This window comes from Pecten maximus, chromosome 7, assembly GCF_902652985.1.
Source record: "Pecten maximus chromosome 7, xPecMax1.1, whole genome shotgun sequence".
NCBI lineage: Eukaryota > Metazoa > Mollusca > Bivalvia > Pectinida > Pectinidae > Pecten > Pecten maximus.
The window spans coordinates 1,291,602-1,311,469 of NC_047021.1; the positions used below are offsets into that span (position 1 = coordinate 1,291,602).

At 40.1% G+C, this 19,868-nt stretch overlaps 1 protein-coding gene across 2 annotated transcripts in view; it reads right to left on the reverse strand.

The window, feature by feature from the left end:
* The window catches only part of LOC117331283 (inter-alpha-trypsin inhibitor heavy chain H3-like), a 37,235-nt gene that overhangs the window by 2,847 nt on the left and 14,520 nt on the right, over positions 1-19,868 (reverse strand). Inside the window, exons 6-13 of one of the 2 annotated variants that reach the window (XM_033889894.1) lie at positions 18,862-19,150; positions 16,058-16,746; positions 13,367-13,457; positions 12,484-12,690; positions 2,549-2,646; positions 2,346-2,512; positions 2,098-2,211; positions 1,035-1,308 (exon numbers count right to left, since the gene is read on the reverse strand). In XM_033889894.1, the coding sequence (XP_033745785.1) occupies positions 2,360-2,512; positions 2,549-2,646; positions 12,484-12,690; positions 13,367-13,457; positions 16,058-16,746; positions 18,862-19,150 (1,527 nt within the window). In that variant the 3' untranslated portion in view covers positions 1,035-1,308; positions 2,098-2,211; positions 2,346-2,359. Of the gene's footprint in view, positions 1-1,034; positions 1,309-2,097; positions 2,212-2,345; positions 2,647-12,483; positions 12,691-13,366; positions 13,458-16,057; positions 16,747-18,861; positions 19,151-19,868 lie in introns of both variants that reach the window. The other variant, XM_033889893.1, reaches the window with a different exon arrangement.

The following is a 19,868-nucleotide window of genomic DNA, read 5'->3' on the forward strand; positions in this document are numbered from 1 at the left end:
CAGGGGTCCCTCCATATTTCGATATTTAATACATACCAAGGGATCCCTCCATATTCCGATATATAATACATACCCAGGGATCCCTCCATATTTCGATATTTAATACATACCAAGGGATCCCTCCATATTTCGATATATAATACATACCCAGGGATCCCTCCATATTTTTATATATAATACATACCCAGTGATCGCTCCATATTTCGATATAAAATACATACCTAGGGATCCCTCCATATTTCGATATAAAATACATACCAAGGGATCCCTCCATATTTCGATATTTAATACATACCCAGGGATCCCTCCATATTTCGATATTTAATACATACCCAGGGATCCCTCCATATTTCGATATATAATACATACCCAGGGATCCCTCCATATTTCGATATATAATACATACCCAGGGATCCCTCCATATTTTTATATATAATACATACCCAGTGATCGCTCCATATTTCGATATATAATACATACCCAGGGATCCCTCCATATTTCGATATATAATACATACCAAGGGATCCCTCCATATTTCGATATTTAATACATACCCAGGGATCCCTCCATATTTCGATATTTAATACATACCCAGGGATCCCTCCATATTTCGATATATAATACATACCCAGGGATCCCTCCATATTTTTATATATAATACATACCCAGTGATCGCTCCATATTTCGATATAAAATACATACCTAGGGATCCCTCCATATTTCGATATAAAATACATACCAAGGGATCCCTCCATATTTCGATATTTAATACATACCCAGGGATCCCTCCATATTTCGATATTTAATACATACCCAGGGATCCCTCCATATTTCGATATATAATACATACCAAGACATCCCTCAATATTTCGATATATAATACATACCCAGGGATCCCTCAATATTTCGATATAAAATACATACCCAGGGATCCCTCCATATTTCGATATAAAATACATACCCAGGCATCCCTCAATATTTCGATATAAAATACATACCCAGGCACCCTCCATTTTTCGATATATTATACATACCCAGGGATCCCTCCATATTCCGATTTGTATTGCTGGTACAATCTACAAGAAGAGTCAGCTTTTTCTTTTTGCTGATCACTTCCCATTTGAGGTTGTTTCCTTTTCCAAATAAGGGAATAGAACGGAGCTCTCTGGCGAACACCGTCATCAATACGGAACCCGGGAATGATTTCGGTGGTGGTATTCGTCGATGTTGTAAATATTATGCGCGTGATGCGAGATCTCCTCCGTCTACCAGACCCGTAAAACGTGTAACCTACACTCACGGACGTCCCTGGAACATAGAATGGAAAACCATTTACAATGTTTGTTGGTAATGTTTAAGGAATTTCCCTCTCTACAAACAAGATCCTGTAAATCAAACTATCATAGGACATTCAAAAGAATAAGAAGCTTCTAAAATATTTTAGTTTAAAAGACTTAAACCATTTTTAATATGATCAAGATATTTTTGATGGTAGAATGTTGCTATTTTGTTTAATCGAACTATTCCCGCTAATATGTACGTTCCCTCATCATAGATAGTTAGAAGTATGAAAAAAGAACATATCATTTATGTTTACTTTCATGAACATTTTATTCACGATTACAGCAGTGGAAAACAAATGTAAATGTTTATATCAAACATACAATATGACGTATATTGTTTAGTGTAAACATACCATATACTATGTTGTATAGAATAAACACACTATATAATATGTCGTTTAGTGTAAACATACTATATACTATGTCGTATAGAGTAAACATACAATATAACGTATATTGTTTATTGTAAACACACAATATAATATGTCGTAAACATAATACATAATATGTCGTTTAGAGTAAGCACACCATATAATATGTCGTTTAGTGTAAACATATTATTTGTCGTTTTTTCTATCAATTGTAATAATTTTAATATTTGTTTTTGCAGGTTTACGGTTTTTTCTGATTTTGGTGGTTCACTGCCAATTTCACCATAATCCCTACTATTGACACAACCGTTAGTACTCTACTGAAAGGTTAGATGCGAAGTCCAATACGTATTTGATTTAAAATGTAAGTAAAGTGTGGTTACCAGTCTCTGGGTCCATTGATAAGTTGTACATTGTGGTTGTATCAACAATTGAGTCATCAGGATTCCTAAAGCACAGCGGCAAATCCACACCCTTCACGGCAACAAGAGTGTAATCTGCACAGCAAAACACATCCTTTATGGCAACTAAATGTGACCTTATATAACATAAAACATCTCTAATTATACACTGTACTCATATAGTGTAAATACCAAATCAGAGTCGCATCTTATCGGCAGTCAACTCTCACCTGAAGCCTTAGTCCTAGTCCGAATCATTTTCTTGCTGATAGGTGCCCTGGTAGTAAGCTGGACGGTTCCTGTGGTTGAAGGTCCATTTACTGCTGACGTGGTAGTTGGGACATTTGTTGACGTCGGATGGGTTGTTTCTGGTACTACTGCCGTGGTCGTTGGTAGGCGTGCTTGTAAGGTTACTGTCGTGGTGTGTGGTAGGTATGTTTGTATGGTGGAAGGTCTTGATATGGTCATGACTGTTAGTCGGTGTTTCCTCTTGCCAGAACTTTTTTTTCAGTGGTTGTCTTGACCCTTGTCCTTCAAAGAGATTACAGGTTATATATATATAGTGTTATAAACGACTTCACATCAGTGCAATGTAGGATCACATATATTTCAAGGACCAAATGGATAAGTCAGATTATATAGGCATTGTCAGAGAAAAATCACAATTTCTGAAGAGTGATCAAGGCATTCTACTGTGGATAAATTCTTGGTGAAAGGTAGCCCGAGTTTTCTCTGGCCCTGTCACCATATCTGGTGTAGGGCCACAGGGCACTACCATATGAAAACGTGGAGTTATTCGACACCGTTTGGTGCGCTGAGAATTTGGAGCAAATACAATAAAATCGTGTGTGACATTAATCTACCTTGCATGTATGGATACATGAGATATTTATTTACCCCAGAACACCCATTTAGTCCCATCTAGTTGTTTTATTCCGTCCGTATAGACCCTCGCTTTACGATTTGTTGTAGGTCACAAATGAACAATCAGAGGCTTAGAAAGTGGTTACACACTGCGGTGTGTAGACAAAAACAATAACACACTGCTACGAATTTTATCACGTGCCATTTCAGTTGTGAAACAAGCATAGTTATGGGATCAAAGTAGTTATCTGGGGCGGTAACTATAGCACGGTAGACACGTAGTTATCTGGGGCGGTAACTATAACATGGTAGACATGTAGTTATCTGGGGCGGTAACTACAGCTCGGTGGACACGTAGTTATCTGGGGCGGTAACTATAACCGGGTAGACACATAGTTATCTGGGGCGGAAACTATAACACGGTAGACACGTAGTTATCTGGGGCGGTAACTATAACACGGTAGACACGTAGTTATCTGGGGCGGTAACTATAACACGGTAGACATGTAGTTATCTGGGGCGGTAACTATAACACGGTAGACACGTAGTTATCTGGGGCGGTAACTATAGCACGGTAGACACGTAGTTATCTGGGGCGGTAACTATAACACGGTAGACACGTAGTTATCTGGGGCGGTAACTATAACATGGTAGACACGTAGCTATCTGGGGCGGTAACTATAACATGGTAGACACGTAGTTATCTGGGGCGGTAACTATAACAAGGTAGACACGTAGTTATCTGGGGCGGTAACTATAACACGGTAGACAGGTAGTTATCGGGGGCGGTAACTATAACACGGTAGACATGTAGTTATCTGGGGCGGTAACTATAACACGGTAGACACGTAGTTATCTGGGGCGGTAACTATAACACGGTAGACACGTAGTTATCTGGGGCGGTAACTACAGCACGGTAGACACGCAGTTATCACGAGTGGTAACTATAGCACGGTAGACACATAGTTATCTGGGGCGGTAACTATAACACAGTAGACATGTAGTTATCTGGGGCGGTAACTATAACACGGTAGACATGTAGTTATCTGGGGCGGTAACTATAGCACGGTAGACACGTAGTTATCTGGGGCGGTAACTATAACACGGTAGACACGTAGTTATCTGGGGCGGTAACTATAACACGGTAGACACGTAGTTATCTGGGGCGGTAACTATAACACGGTAGACACGTAGTTATCTGGGGCGGTAACTATAGCACGGTAGACACGTAGTTATCTGGGGCGGTAACTACAGCATGGTAGACACGTAGCTATCTGGGGCGGTAACTATAGCACGGTAGACACGTAGTTATCTGGGGCGGTAACTATAGCATGGTAGACACGTAGTTATCTGGGGCGGTAACTATAACACGGTAGACATGTAGTTATCTGGGGCGGTAACTATAGCACGGGAGACACGTAGTTATCTGGGGCGGTAACTATAACACGGTAGACACGTAGTTATCTGGGGCGGTAACTATAACATGGTAGACACGTAGTTATCTGGGGCGGTAACTATAACAATGTAGACAAGTGGTTATCTGGGGTGGTAACTATAACATGGTAGACACATAGTTATCTGGGGTGATAACTATCACACGGTAGACACGTAGTTATCTGGGGCGGTAACTATAACAATGTAGACACGTAGTTATCTGGGGCGGTAACTATAACAATGTAGACAAGTGGTTATCTGGGGTGGTAACTATAACAATGTAGACACGTAGTTATCTGGGGCGGTAACTATAACAATGTAGACACGTAGTTATCTGGGTCGGTAACTATAACACGGTAGAGACGTAGTTATCTGGGGCGGTAGCTACAGCTCGGTGGACACGTAGTTATCTGGGTCGGTAACTATAACACGGTAGACACGTAGTTATCTGGGGCGGTAGCTACAGCTCGGTGGACACGTAGTTATCTGGGGCGGTAACTATAACAATGTAGACACGTAGTTATCTGGGGCGGTAACTATAACACGGTAGAGACGTATTTGTCTGGGGCGGTAACTATAACACGGTAGACACGTAGTTATCTGGGGCGGTAACTATAACACGGTAGACACGTAGTTATCTGGGACGGTAACTATAGCACGGTAGACACGTAGTTATCTGGGGCGGTAACTATAACAATGTAGACACGTAGTTATCTGGGGCGGTAACTATAACACGGTAGACACGTATTTGTCTGGGGCGGTAACTATAGCACGGTAGACACGTAGTTATCTGGGACGGTAACTATAACACTGTAGACACGTAGTTATCTGGGGCGGTAACTATAACACGGTAGACACGTAGTTATCTGGGGTGGTAACTATAGCACGGTAGACACGTGGTTATCTGGGGTGGTAACTATAGCATGGTAGACACGTAGTTATCTGGGGCGGTAACTATAGCACGGTAGATATGTAGTTATCTCGGGCGGTAACTATAGCATGGTAGACACGTAGTTATCGGTGCGGTAACTATAACATGGTAGATATGTAGTTATCTCGGGCGGTAACTACAGCACGGTAGACGTGTAGTTATCTAGGGCGGCAACTTTAACAGTGTAGACACGTATTTGTCTGGGGCGGTAACTATAACACGGTAGACACGTAGTTATCTGGGGCGGTAACTATAACACGGTAGACACGTAGTTATCTGGGACGGTAACTATAGCATGGTAGACACGTAGTTATCTGGGGCGGTAACTATAACACGGTAGACACGTAGTTATCTGGGACGGTAACTACAGAACGGTAGACACATGGTTATCTGGGGCGGTAACTACAGCACGGTAGACATGTAGTTATCTGGAGTGGTAACTATAACACGGTGGACACGTAGTTATCTGGGGCGGTAACTACAGCACGGTGGACACGTAGTTATCTGGGGCGGTAACTACAGCACGGTGGACACGTAGTTATCTGGGGCGGTAACTATAACAATGTAGACACGTAGTTATCTGGGGCGGTAACTATAACACGGTAGACACGTATTTGTCTGGGGCGGTAACTATAGCACGGTAGACACGTAGTTATCTGGGACGGTAACTATAACACTGTAGACACGTAGTTATCTGGGGCGGTAACTATAACACGGTAGACACGTAGTTATCTGGGGTGGTAACTATAGCACGGTAGACACGTGGTTATCTGGGGTGGTAACTATAACACGATAGACACATAGTTATCTGGGGTGGTAACTATAACACGATAGACACGTGGTTATCGGGGGCGGTAACTATAACAATGTAGACACGTAGTTATCTGGGGCGGTAACTATAGCACGGTAGACACGTAGTTATCTGGGGCGGTAACTATAGCACGGTAGACACGTGGTTATCTGGGTCGGTAACTATAACACGGTAGACACGTGGTTATCTGGGGCGGTAACTATAACATGGTAGACATGTAGTTATCTGGGGCGGTAACTATAGCACGGTAGACACGTAGTTATCTGGGGCGGTAACTATAACAAGGTAGACACGTAGTTATCTCGGGCGGTAACTACAGCACGGTAGACGTGTAGTTATCTAGGGCGGTAACTATAACACGGTAGACACGTAGTTATCTGGGACGGTAACTATAGCATGGTAGACACGTAGTTATCTGGGGCGGTAACTATAACACGGTAGACACGTAGTTATCTGGGACGGTAACTACAGAACGGTAGACACGTGGTTATCTGGGGCGGTAACTACAGCACGGTAGACATGTAGTTATCTGGAGTGGTAACTATAACACGGTGGACACGTAGTTATCTGGGGCGGTAACTACAGCACGGTGGACACGTAGTTATCTGGGGCGGTAACTACAGCACGGTGGACACGTAGTTATCTGGGGCGGTAACTATAACACGGTAGACACGTAGTTATCTGGGGCGGTAACTATAGCAGGGTAGACACATAGTTATCTGGGGCGGTAACTACAGCACGGTGGACACGTAGTTATCTGGGGCGGTAACTATAGCACGGTGGACACGTAGTTATCTGGGGCGGTAACTATAACACGGTAGACACATAGTTATCTGGGGCGGTAACTACAGCACGGTAGACACATAGTTATCTGGGGCGGTAACTACAGCACGGTAGACATGTAGTTATCTGGGGCGGTAACTATAGCACGGTGGACACGTAGTTATCTGGGGCGGTAACTATAACACGGTAGACACTTAGTTATCTAGGGCGGTAACTATAGCAGGGTAGACACATAGTTATCTGGGGCGGTAACTACAGCACGGTGGACACGTAGTTATCTGTGACAGTAACTATAGCACGGTGGACACGTAGTTACATTAATGTATCTGGGGCGGTAACTATAGCACGGTAGACACGTAGTGATCTGGGGCGGTAACTATAGCACGGTAGACACGTAGTTATCTGGGGCGGTAACTACAGCACGGTAGACACGTAGTTATCTGGGGCCGGTAACTATAGCACGGTAGACACGTAGTTATCTGGGGCGGTAACTATAACAAGGTAGACACGTAGTTATCTCGGGGCGGTAACTATAAGCACGGTAGACGTGTAGTTATCTAGGGCGGTAACTTTAACAGAGTAGACATGTAGTTATCTGGGGCGGTAACTATAACACGGTGGACACGTAGTTATCTGGGGTGGTAACTATAGCACGGTAGACATGTAGTTATCTGGGGTGGTAACTATAACACGGTAGACATGTAGTTATCTGGGGCGGTAACTATAACACGGTAGATAGGTGGTTATCTGGGGCGGTAACTATAACACAGTAGACATGTAGTTATCTGGGGCGGTAACTATAGCACGGTAGACACGTAGTTATCTGAGGCGGTAACTATAACACAGTAGACATGTAGTTATCTGGGGCGGTAACTATAACACGGTAGACACGTAGTTATCTGGGGCGGTAACTATAACACGGTAGACACGTAGTTATCTGGGGGCGGTAACTATAACACGGTAGACATGTAGTTATCTGGGGCGGTAACTATAACACAGTAGACATGTAGTTATCTGGGGCGGTAACTATAACACGGTAGACATGTAGTTATCTGGGGCGGTAACTATAAGCACGGTAGACATGTAGTTATCTGGGGCGGTAACTATAACACGGTAGACACGTAGTTATCTGGGGCGGTAACTATAACACGGTAGACACGTAGTTATCTGGGGGCGGTAACTATAACACGGTAGACATGTAGTTATCTGGGGCGGTAACTATAACATGGTAGACACGTAGTTATCTGGGGCGGTAACTATAACATGGTAGACACGTGATTATCTGGGGTGGTAACTATAACACAGTAGACACGTAGTTATCTGGGGCGGTAACTTTAGCACAATATTTACCATTGTATGGCACTGCCACTATATAACCCTACCAATTCAGTTGCGAGTTCACCAGCCTATGAACTGCCAACAGGAAGTGATCTCTGCTACTGGTAAGCGCGGGAAATTTGAATTTGAAAATTTCAAAACAAAAATCGCATGACAAATAAAAAATCGCAGATGGTTAATATAAAATTGAACGGCTTTCAGTTGGAATTCATAGTCAATATGAATGCCAACTGGACAGAGGCAAATTCAACATGAAGCGCTAGCGCGCTTCATGGAATTTGCCTCTGTCCAGTTGGCATTCATATTGACTATGAATGCCAACTGAAAGCCGTTCAATGCTTAAATATACACGTAGTTATCTGGGGCGGTAACTACAGCACGGTAGACACGTAGTTATCTGGGGCGGTAACTATAACACTGTGGACACGTAGTTATCTGGGTCAGTAATTAGAGCACGGTAGACACGTAGTTATCTGGGGCGGTAACTATATACATGGTCGACACGTAGTTATCTTTTGCGGTAACTATAACACGGTAGACACGTGGTTATCTGGGGCGGTAACTATAACACGGTAGACATGTAGTTATCTCGGGCGGTAACTATAACAGGGTAGACACGTAGTTATCTGGGGCGGTAACTATAACAGGGTAGACACGTAGTTATCTGGGGCGGTAACTATAACACGGTAGACACGTAGTTATCTGGGGCGGTAACTATAGCACGGTAGACACGTAGTTATCTGGGGCGGTAACTATAGCATGGTAGACACGTAGTTATCTGGGACGGTAACTATAACACGGTATACACGTAGTTGACACGTAGTTATCTGGGGTGGTAACTATAACACGGTAGACACGTAGTTATCTGGGGCGGTAACTATAGCACGGTAGACACGTAGTTATCTGGGGCGGTAACTATAACACGGTAGACATGTAGTTATCTGGGGCGGTAACTATAACACGGTAGACACGTAGTTATCTGGGCCGGTAACTATAACACGGTAGATACGTAGTTATCTGGGGTGGTAACTATAGCACGGTAGACACATAGTTATCTGAGGCGGTAACTAAAACACAGTAGACACGTAGTTATCTGGGGCGGTAACTATAACACGGTAGACACGTAGTTATCTGGGGCGGTAACTATAACATGGTAGACAGGTAGTTATCTGGGACGGTAACTATAACACGGTAGACACTTAGTTATCTGGGGCGGTAACTATAACACGGTAGACACGTAGTTATCTGGGGCGATAACTATAACACGGTAGACACGTAGTTATCTGGGGCGGTAACTATAACACAGTAGACATGTAGTTATCTGGGGCGGTAACTATAGCACGGTAGACACGTAGTTATCTGGGGCGGTAACTATAGCACGGTAGACACGTAGTTATCTGGGGCGGTAACTATAGCACGGTAGACACGGTAGTTATCTGGGGCGGTAACTACAGCACGGTAGACACGTAGTTTATCTGGGGCGGTAACTAAACCACGGTAGACAGGTAGATATCTGGGGCGGTAACTACACAGCACGGTAGACACGTAGTTATCTGGGGGCGGTAACTATACACAGGTAGACACGTAGTTATCTGGGGCGGTAACTACAACACGGTAGACACGTAGTTATCTGGGGCGGTAACTATAACACGGTAGACATGTAGTTATCTGGGGCGGTAACTATAACACGGTAGACACGTAGTTATCTGGGGCGGTAACTACAGCACGGTAGACACGTAGGTATCTGGGGCGGTAACTATAACAAGGTAGACACGTAGTTATCTGGGGCGGTAACTATAACACGGTAGACACGTAGTTATCTGGGGGCGGTAACTACAGCACGGTAGACACGTAGTTATCTGGGGCGGTAACTATAACAGGGTAGACACGTAGTTATCTGGGGCGGTAACTATAGCACGGTAGACACGTAGTTATCTGGGGCGGTAACTATAACACGGTAGACATGTAGTTATCTGGGGCGGTAACTATAACACGGTAGACACGTAGTTATCTGGGGCGGTAACTATAACACGGTAGATACGTAGTTATCTGGGGTGGTAACTATAGCACGGTAGACACATAGTTATCTGAGGCGGTAACTAAAACACAGGTAGACACGTAGTTATCTGGGGCGGTAACTATAACACGGTAGACACGTAGTTATCTGGGGCGGTAACTATAACATGGTAGACACGTAGTTATCTGGGGGCGGTAACTATAACACGGTAGACACATAGTTATCTGGGGCGGTAACTATAACACGGTAGACACGTAGTTATCTGGGGCGGTAACTATAACACGGTAGACACGTAGTTATCTGGGGCGGTAACTATAACACGGTAGACATGTAGTTATCTGGGGCGGTAACTATAGCACAGTAGACACGTAGTTATCTGGGGCGGTAACTATTACACGGTGGACACGTAGTTATCTGGGGCGGTAACTACAGCACGGTAGATAGGTGGTTATCTGGGGCGGTAACTATAACACGGTGGAAACGTAGTTATCTGGGGCGGTAACTACAGCACGGTGGATACGTAGTTATCTGGGGCGGTAACTATAGCACAGTAGACACGTAGTTATCTGGGGCGGTAACTAAAACACGGTAGACATGTAGTTATCTGGGGCGGTAACTATATCACGGTAGACATGTAGTTATCGGGGCGGTAACTATAACACGGTAGACAGGTGGTTATCTGGGGCGGTAACTATAACACGGTAGATAGGTAGTTATCTGGGGCGGTAACTATAACACGGTGGACACGTAGTTATCTGGGGCGGTAACTACAGCACGGTAGACACGTAGTTATCTGGGGCGGTAACTATAACACAGTAGACACGTAGTTATCTGGGGCGGTAACTACAGCACGGTAGACACGTAGTTATCTGGGGCGGTAACTATAACACAGTAGACACGTAGTTATCTGGGGCGGTAACTATAACACGGTAGACACGTAGTTATCTGGGGCGGTAACTATAACACGGTAGACACGTAGTTATCTGGGGGCGGTAACTATAGCACGGTGGACACGTAGTTATCTGGGGCGGTAACTACAGCACGGTAGACACGTAGTTATCTGGGGCGGTAACTACAGCACGGTAGACACGTAGTTATCTGGGGCGGTAACTATAACACGGTAGACACGTAGTTATCTGGGGCGGTAACTATAACACGGTAGACACGTAGTTATCTGGGGCGGTAACTATAGCACGGTAGACACGCAGTTATCTGGGGCGGTAACTAAAACACGGTAGACACGTAGTTATCTGGAGTGGTAACTACAGCACGGTGGACACGTAGTTATCTGGGGCGGTAACTATAACACAATAGACACGTGGTTATCGGGGGCGGTAACTATAACACGGTAGATACGTAGTTATCTGGGGTGGTAACTATAACACTGTAGACATGTAGTTATCTGGGGTGGTAACTACAGCACGGTAGACACGTAGTTATCTGGGGCGGTAACTATAACACGGTAGACACGTAGTTATCTGGGGCGGTAACTATAGCACGGTAGATAGGTAGTTATCTGGGGCGGTTACTATATCACGGTAGATAGGTAGTTATCTAGGACTGTAGCTATATTACTATAGACTCGAAGTATGGCGATTTCTTTGGAATATTCAGTTCTGTTGGTAGATTGTAAGTGGTCATGAATACTGTTTGCATGGACATGAACCTAAAAACTTTGGGACACAATGTTCCGCTAGATCTTTCCCAATAATCTTTGACATTTGACGGTAGTTCTTTGATTACTCCTTGTCCACTCCATGCTTCGTCGACTGTGTGCATGCTTATTTGGCTACCGCTCAGCCACCATGATATTTTGATCCAACCACAGCATATATGCATCATTGGTACATCATTGGTACATGCATTTGAAAGCATGACGATGGTTGGTTGTTGCTTATCTGCATATGTAACAGTATTCGATGGAACAGCGTGACTATAGTAATATGTAACAGTATTCGATGGAACAGCGTGACTATAGTAATATGTAACAGTATTCGATGGAACAGCGTGACTATAGTAATATGTAACAGTATTCGATGGAACAGCTTGACTATAGTAAAAGTTAATAAAACTCGTCCTACGCTGTTAAGATTAGTATATTCTCTGCCCAAGTTTGCTGGACGTTTGATTGTCTTGTACTGGTGTGTAATATATCTAAATCTAAAAAAAAGTTCATGAAAAACTGCTTACGTTTGCGTGATGTATAATAGGTATCATAGGAGGTTCGAGATCGCTGCAGAGGGATGCTTCCAGATGTCTGAGTAAATGTTCTAGCATGCATTAGAGATGGCCCAACCATTCCTCCACCACCGCTTAAAGGTGTCATACCAGATCTTCCACCACTATTATACTTCGCTGTCATAATGGGAGGTTGCATGCTATCGTCCTCTTCAACGGCTGTAAAGTAAACAATATCGATACATTGAAGCATCTACCGCTAACGATTCAACTTATAACGTAGGAACACGGGAGGAAAGTAGAGATTATTTTCAGGTTGTGGGACTATCGATGTGTAACAGGATGCCCAGAGAGAGAATGCCATGGCCTGTGTAGCTAATATCATAAATTTGACACTTAAATCAGCATGCAAAGATACAATGTATATTAGTAAAATGTATGTAAAGTATTAACATAAGCAGAATTTAATTGCTATCAATTTTCGATGGTACAGGTATCAAATAATATATTATAGGCATTTATGGCGTGGTATTTGTTGAAGGTCGTCAGTGAGCGTTTCGGCCCTTTACATGTGCGTTTCCGTTTTAAATCAATGAAATTAGAAATTGATAAATGAATAAAAAAAAATGGTCTCGATAACTGGAATGTTTCTGAAATCAAGATCTTACAGTGTTGGAGGGGATAAACAACGGACACGTGTTTTTAGATGAATACCCGATAAAAAACAACAACAAAAAAAACAATAGTAATAATTAGAAAAAGAAAAAGGGAAGTTCATAATTGTTTTTGGCGTACTTGTATATAAAAGTGACCTTTTAATGCAGATCAGACTTTATGGCAAAAGAAACAGCATGTGATTATTTAAACATACAAAGATCGGTTTACATGAACTTACGTATTTCATCTTCCTCAACTTTAATCGGAGAAACTTTCAGTTCATCAGGTAAGGTCACCACCATAGAAGTCATGGGCGTTACAAAATGATACTGTGGATTATGATATATAATATAACAAAATGATACTGTGGATTATAATACATGATATAACAAGTTGATAGTGTTGATTATAATAAATGATTTAACAAAATGATAGTGTTGATTATAATAAATGATTTAACAAAATGATAGTGTTGATAATAATAAATGATTTAACAAAATAATACTGTTGATTATAATAAATGATATAACAAGATGATAGTGTTGATTATAATAAATGATTTAACAAAATAATACTGTTGATTATAATACATGATATAACAAGATGATAGTGTTGATTATAATACATGATATAACAAGATGATAGTGTTGATTATAATAAATGATTTAACAAAATAATACTGTTGATTATAATACATGATATAACAAAATGATAGTGTGGATTATAATACATGATATAACAAGATGATAGTGTTGATTATAATACATGATATAACAAGATGATAGTGTTGATTATAATAAATGATTTAACAAAATAATACTGTTGATTATAATACATGATATAACAAGATGATAGTGTTGATTATAATAAATGATTTAACAAAATAATACTGTTGATTATAATACATGATATAACAAGATGATAGTGTTGATTATAATAAATGATATAACAAGATGATAGTGTGGATTATAATAAATGATTGAACAAAATGATAGTGTTTATTATAATATCTGATAAAACAAAATGATACTGTGGATTATAATATATGATATAACAAAATGATAGTGTTGATTATAATACATGATTTAACAAGATGATAGTGTTGATTATAATATATGATATAACAAGATGATAGTGTTGATTATAATTAATGATATAACAAAAATATACTGTTGATTATAATATATGGTTTAACAAAATAATACTGTGGATTATAATAAATGATTTAACAAAATGATAGTGTGGATTATAATACATGATATAGCAAGATGATAGTGTTGATTATAATACATGATATAACAAGATGATAGTGTTGATTATAATAAATGATTTAACAAAATAATACTGTTGATTATAATACATGATATATCAAGATGATAGTGTTGATTATAATAAATGATTTAACAAAATAATACTGTTGATTATAATACATGATATAACAAGATGATAGTGTTGATTATAATAAATGATTTAACAAAATAATACTGTTGATTATAATACATGATATAACAAGATGATAGTGTGGATTATAATAAATGATTGAACAAAATGATAGTGTTGATTATAATATATGATAAAACAAAATGATACTGTGGATTATAATATATGATTTAACAAAATGATAGTGTTGATTATAATACATGATTTAACAAGATGATAGTGTTGATTATAATATATGATATAACAAGATGATAGTGTTGATTATAATAAATGATATAACAAAAATATACTGTTGATTATAATATATGATTTAACAAAATAATACTGTGGATTATAATAAATGATTTAGCAAAATGATAGTGTGGATTATAATACATGATATAACAAGATGATAGTGTGGATTATAATATATGATTTAACAAAATAATACTGTTGATTATAATAAATGTAAATGATATTAAAAAAGGATACTATATAAACCAATATATATAAATAACATAAAAAAAACGATACTGCTGATTATAATAAATGTAAATTATAAAACAAAAAGGATACTATATGAATCAATAAATGTAAATCATTTAACACAATGATGCTGTTCATGATAATAAATGTAAATACTGTATACCTCGTAATTTTCACCCCAGGTTATTTTCGCCCTTGAACAACAAAAAAACATATTCGCCCTGTTTTAAATTCGCCCTAAATGGTTTTCAAGCAATATCTTTTTCCTCGTTTGTAAAATCGAAAAATTCAATTCGGAATTCTCAATACAATTGCACTCGGAACACTCGGGACTTATCGAGTTCCCCAATTGTCTTACATGTAGCATTGGAGTATTTTAGTTTCTATGATAAACAATGGATTATCCTTCTTTTCATTCAATTATGTCTACTCATTGCCAGGGATTTTAACATTTATCAACATGTTGGTAAACACTATAAATGTTTTGATTAAGTCTACTGCAAACTGCGAATGCATGTTGTCCAACCAACGTTTTATAAACTTGAAGTCCTATGAGCTGACCTGAGTTCCCTTTTTTCTAGCAAGATTTAATAATATATCTAACATTGTATTTCCGTTCAATGACGATATAATATGGATGTTTAATAAAGATGATAAGGTGATCAGTCATTTCAGCATATCTTAGTCATTACACGAAAGAATGACGTCATCAGCTTTCCGACATTATATGCTGCTGTATTGTTACATTTGGAACGTATCATATAGAAACTACAGAAAATATGGAAAAGACAGGATTTTTTTTTTAAATCACCCATGTATGACGAAGGCAGACAAACGTGCAAAAATCCCTGATGAAAGACAAAAGCAGAAAATCATCGTGTGCATGATGCAGGGTGAGAAATGTACACTTTTAAAATTAAGTAAGGGACTTGACAAAACTTTTTGTTAAACTTTAAACGTTTGATTTTGTTTCATGATACACTCTATCATCAAATCAAACTGGCAAATCATTAAAAACCAGTACCTTTAAAGCCATTTCAGTAATATTCCGTCTCCAATCCTCCGCGGCTTCTTTATTGGTCGCGGCCTCCATCTGTCTAGTCCATTGTTTTATCGTAAGATAGGCCCACAGCTTTTCTGTGATGGCGATGATATCGGAGTCTTGGGTGATATCTAACTGTGTTGTGATTGCAGTGTCAGGAACAATCAGATTTACCAGGCCATTGGAACCAATACCTGTAATATGTGGTTGTAAATCAACGACTTCTTCACTAGATAATCTACCCGAAACAACTAATTCGGACCCGAGTTTCAATAGTCCGCTCAAGTCGCATATTAAAGTATCAGGAACAACGGTACCGTTGAGATAGTTAAATGTAACGTTTTTCAAAAGGACAGTTGAAACTTCGGTGTAAAAATTTGATATTTGAAGACTTGCATCAGAATCTTCATATACCTTCCTGCCGAAACCATTGTTCTGTACCGCCATTCGCTTAACCAAGTTAAAATCTGCATTTCGTCCAAATGCTAATGAAAACACAGGTACTCTGTCTTCGTTACGTTCAGCAACTCTAGATAATATTCTTTTGGGGGTTGTTTCGCCAGTGGTTGCTTCTCCGTCGGTTAAAAAAATAATGACAGCAGATCGACTTCTGTCAGTCCGCAATTCCAACTGCGAAATACCATCCAGCATGGCTGCCTGGATATTTGTACCTGCAAGTTCAGCAAAATTATTTATTATTTTTCTGATGTGCTGTTTTTTGTTTATTTTTTTAGCCAGGAATGAATGAGACGAAAAATTACTGTACAACAGAAGAACAGAAGCAATATGCACAACGATCAAAGGCTGAAATTATTTTTGATTATGCTGAAAACATGAAATTTTTTTTTTGTAAAATTATACGTTTTGTGAATATAAACAGCATAACAATATTGAGGTTAACTATACTAAAGGTTAAATCCGACATCAACGAGGTAAGGACATGTATCACTGTAATAGTGAGTTACTGGGAAACGAGGTGAGGACAGGTGTCACTGTAATAGTGAGATACTGGGAAACGAGATGAGGACAGACAGGTGTGTTACTGTAATAGTGAGTTACTGGGAAACGAGATGAGGACAAGTGTCACTGTAATAGTGAGATACTGGGAAACGAGGTGAGGACAGGTGTCACTGTAATAGAGAGATACTGGGAAACGAGGTGAGGACGGGTGTCACTGTAATAGTGAGATACTGGGAAACGAGGTGAGGACAGGTGTCACTGTAATAGTGAGATACTGGGAAACGAGGTGAGGACGGGTGTCACTGTAATAGTGAGATACTGGGAAACGAGATGAGGACAGACAGGTGTGTTACTGTAATAGTGAGTTACTGGGAAACGAGATGAGGACAAGTGTCACTGTAATAGTGAGATACTGGGAAACGGGATAAGGACAGGTGTCATTGTAATAGTGAGATACTGGGAAACGAGATGAGGACAAGTGTCACTGTAATAGTGAGATACTGGGAAACAAGATAAGGACAGGTGTGTTACTGTAATAGTGAGATACTGGGAAACGAGATGAGGACAGGTGTCATTGTAATAGTGAGATACTGGGAAACGAGATGAGGACAAGTGTCACTGTAATAGTGAGATACTGGGAAACAAGATAAGGACATGCGTTACTGAACTAGTGAGATACTGGGAAACGAGATGAGGACAGGTGTCACTGTAATAGTGAGATACTGGGAAACGAGATGAGGACAGGTGTCACTGTAATAGTGAGATACTGGGAAACGAGATGAGGACAGGTGTTACTGAAATAGTGAGATACAGGGAAACGAGGTGAGGACAGGTGTCAGTGTAATAGTGAGATACTGGGAAACGAGATGAGGACAGGTGTCACTGTAATAGTGAGTTACTGGGAAACGAGGTGAGGACAGGTGTCACTGTAATAGTGAGATACAGGGAAACGAGGTGAGGACAGGTGTCACTGTAATAGTGAGTTACTGGGAAACAAGGTGAGGACAGGTGTCACTGTAATAGTGAGTTACTGGGAAACGAGATGAGGACAGGTGTCACTGTAATAGTGAGATACTGGGAAACGAGGTGAGGACAGGTGTTACTGAACTAGTGAGATACTGGGAAACGAGGTAAGGACAGGTGTCACTGTAATAGTGAGTTACTGGGAAACGAGATGAGGACAGGTGTCACTGTAATAGTGAGTTACTGGGAAACGAGGTGAGGACAGGTGTCACTGTAATAGTGAGATACTGGGAAACGAGATGAGGACAGGTGTTACTGTAATAGTGAGTTACAGGGAAAGACATGATAAGATTTAACATCAGAAATTATGTGGAACAAACATTTCACATTGTTTAATGCTTAAGGATAATTATAATATAACAAACTACCAACAAAGCAAATTAATATGGTAAAAAATCTTAAAATGCTTCTCAAATCAAGAATGAAAATAGACTGTAAATTCGACATCTCCTAACATAATATGTACGCAGTAGCCTCAGACAACAAGCCAAGAATATATTTTACATATACGTCAAACCCCAACTCATACAAGAGCACAATTTCAGCAAACTATAGAATCACGTTGAGACCTTTGGGAAAGTAAGGGGAAGTGTCATCTGGGACACCTGTGAAATTAAAATGAAAATTAAATCACATTCTCAAAATAACGGAACCACTAAGAATACCAGAAGTATCGGTTGACTTCATATCTCAGATGGATATAGACCATTCCCAGTGAGACCCGTTTAACGTAAATTGATGAAATGTGATCTTGACGAATGATCAGTTCGACATCTATTTAAATAGTAAACATATCAACTCACCGCCAACTGCACGTAAGTTGTTCACGTATTTCTTTGCTTGTTGTATGGCACTTTCAGATGCAGGCACGAGGTGGTCGTCTCTCCACCTGGTAATACTGCTGTCAAATGTTATGATGTTAAACTTATCTACTGGATCAATTTGGGACAAAATGGTAAGCATAGCCTCTTTTAGTTGTTGGAATTTTGTGCCGCGCATAGATCCACTCTTGTCAAGTATAAACACAATGTCTTTTGGTCTCGGTTCAAGGCCACTCGGAGCGAAGAAGTGTACAAAGTATCCATTCACCATCTGTAACAATGTACCAACATATAGGTAAACATGACGTTGTCATATAATATGTGTTATATACCCCATCATCTTGCATATTCAGTAGCCTAAGCTTCACGAATTCCACGAACATTTAGTAGATAAAATCGTGTTCAAAGCATCGCGCCCTGGAATCCCATTGAATCCAGTTAAATCACGTCCTACATTTAGGCTTGGTTCGCAGTAAACACACATTGTGGTTCTTCGTACAGAGCTACCTCGTCGACTATGTCATGATATTAATTCTACATACATACAGAGACGGAAAACATTCGGAGTGCTCGATCAACTCATATAATTTACTGATCAGATATCTCATAAAAATGACACAAGTCTCCATTTTATTGTAATTCGATGAAATAAATCTATAATGCTCGTATAGTTTGGTCAAAAATTCCATGTGTAAAGAGAGGTAATCTAAAATGTCCTATTGAGTGAGACTAGACCGTGGCTAGCGATGGTGTTCGTCCAGCTGTATCCTTGATGATGTGCATAAATCTACTCATAATCTGAGTACAAAGATCATTATAAGCGCATGTATTAACTTTTGGTTTTACTTTATGCAAACAGAGGCATTGTTTTGTTGGAATTAGCAGTAAAACGATTAAAAGAAATACTTCAAACGCATTTTTCATTTTTCATATTGAGCCATGCATATCTATACAATATTACAAGAAAACAGTAGTCAAGAAATTAAAGT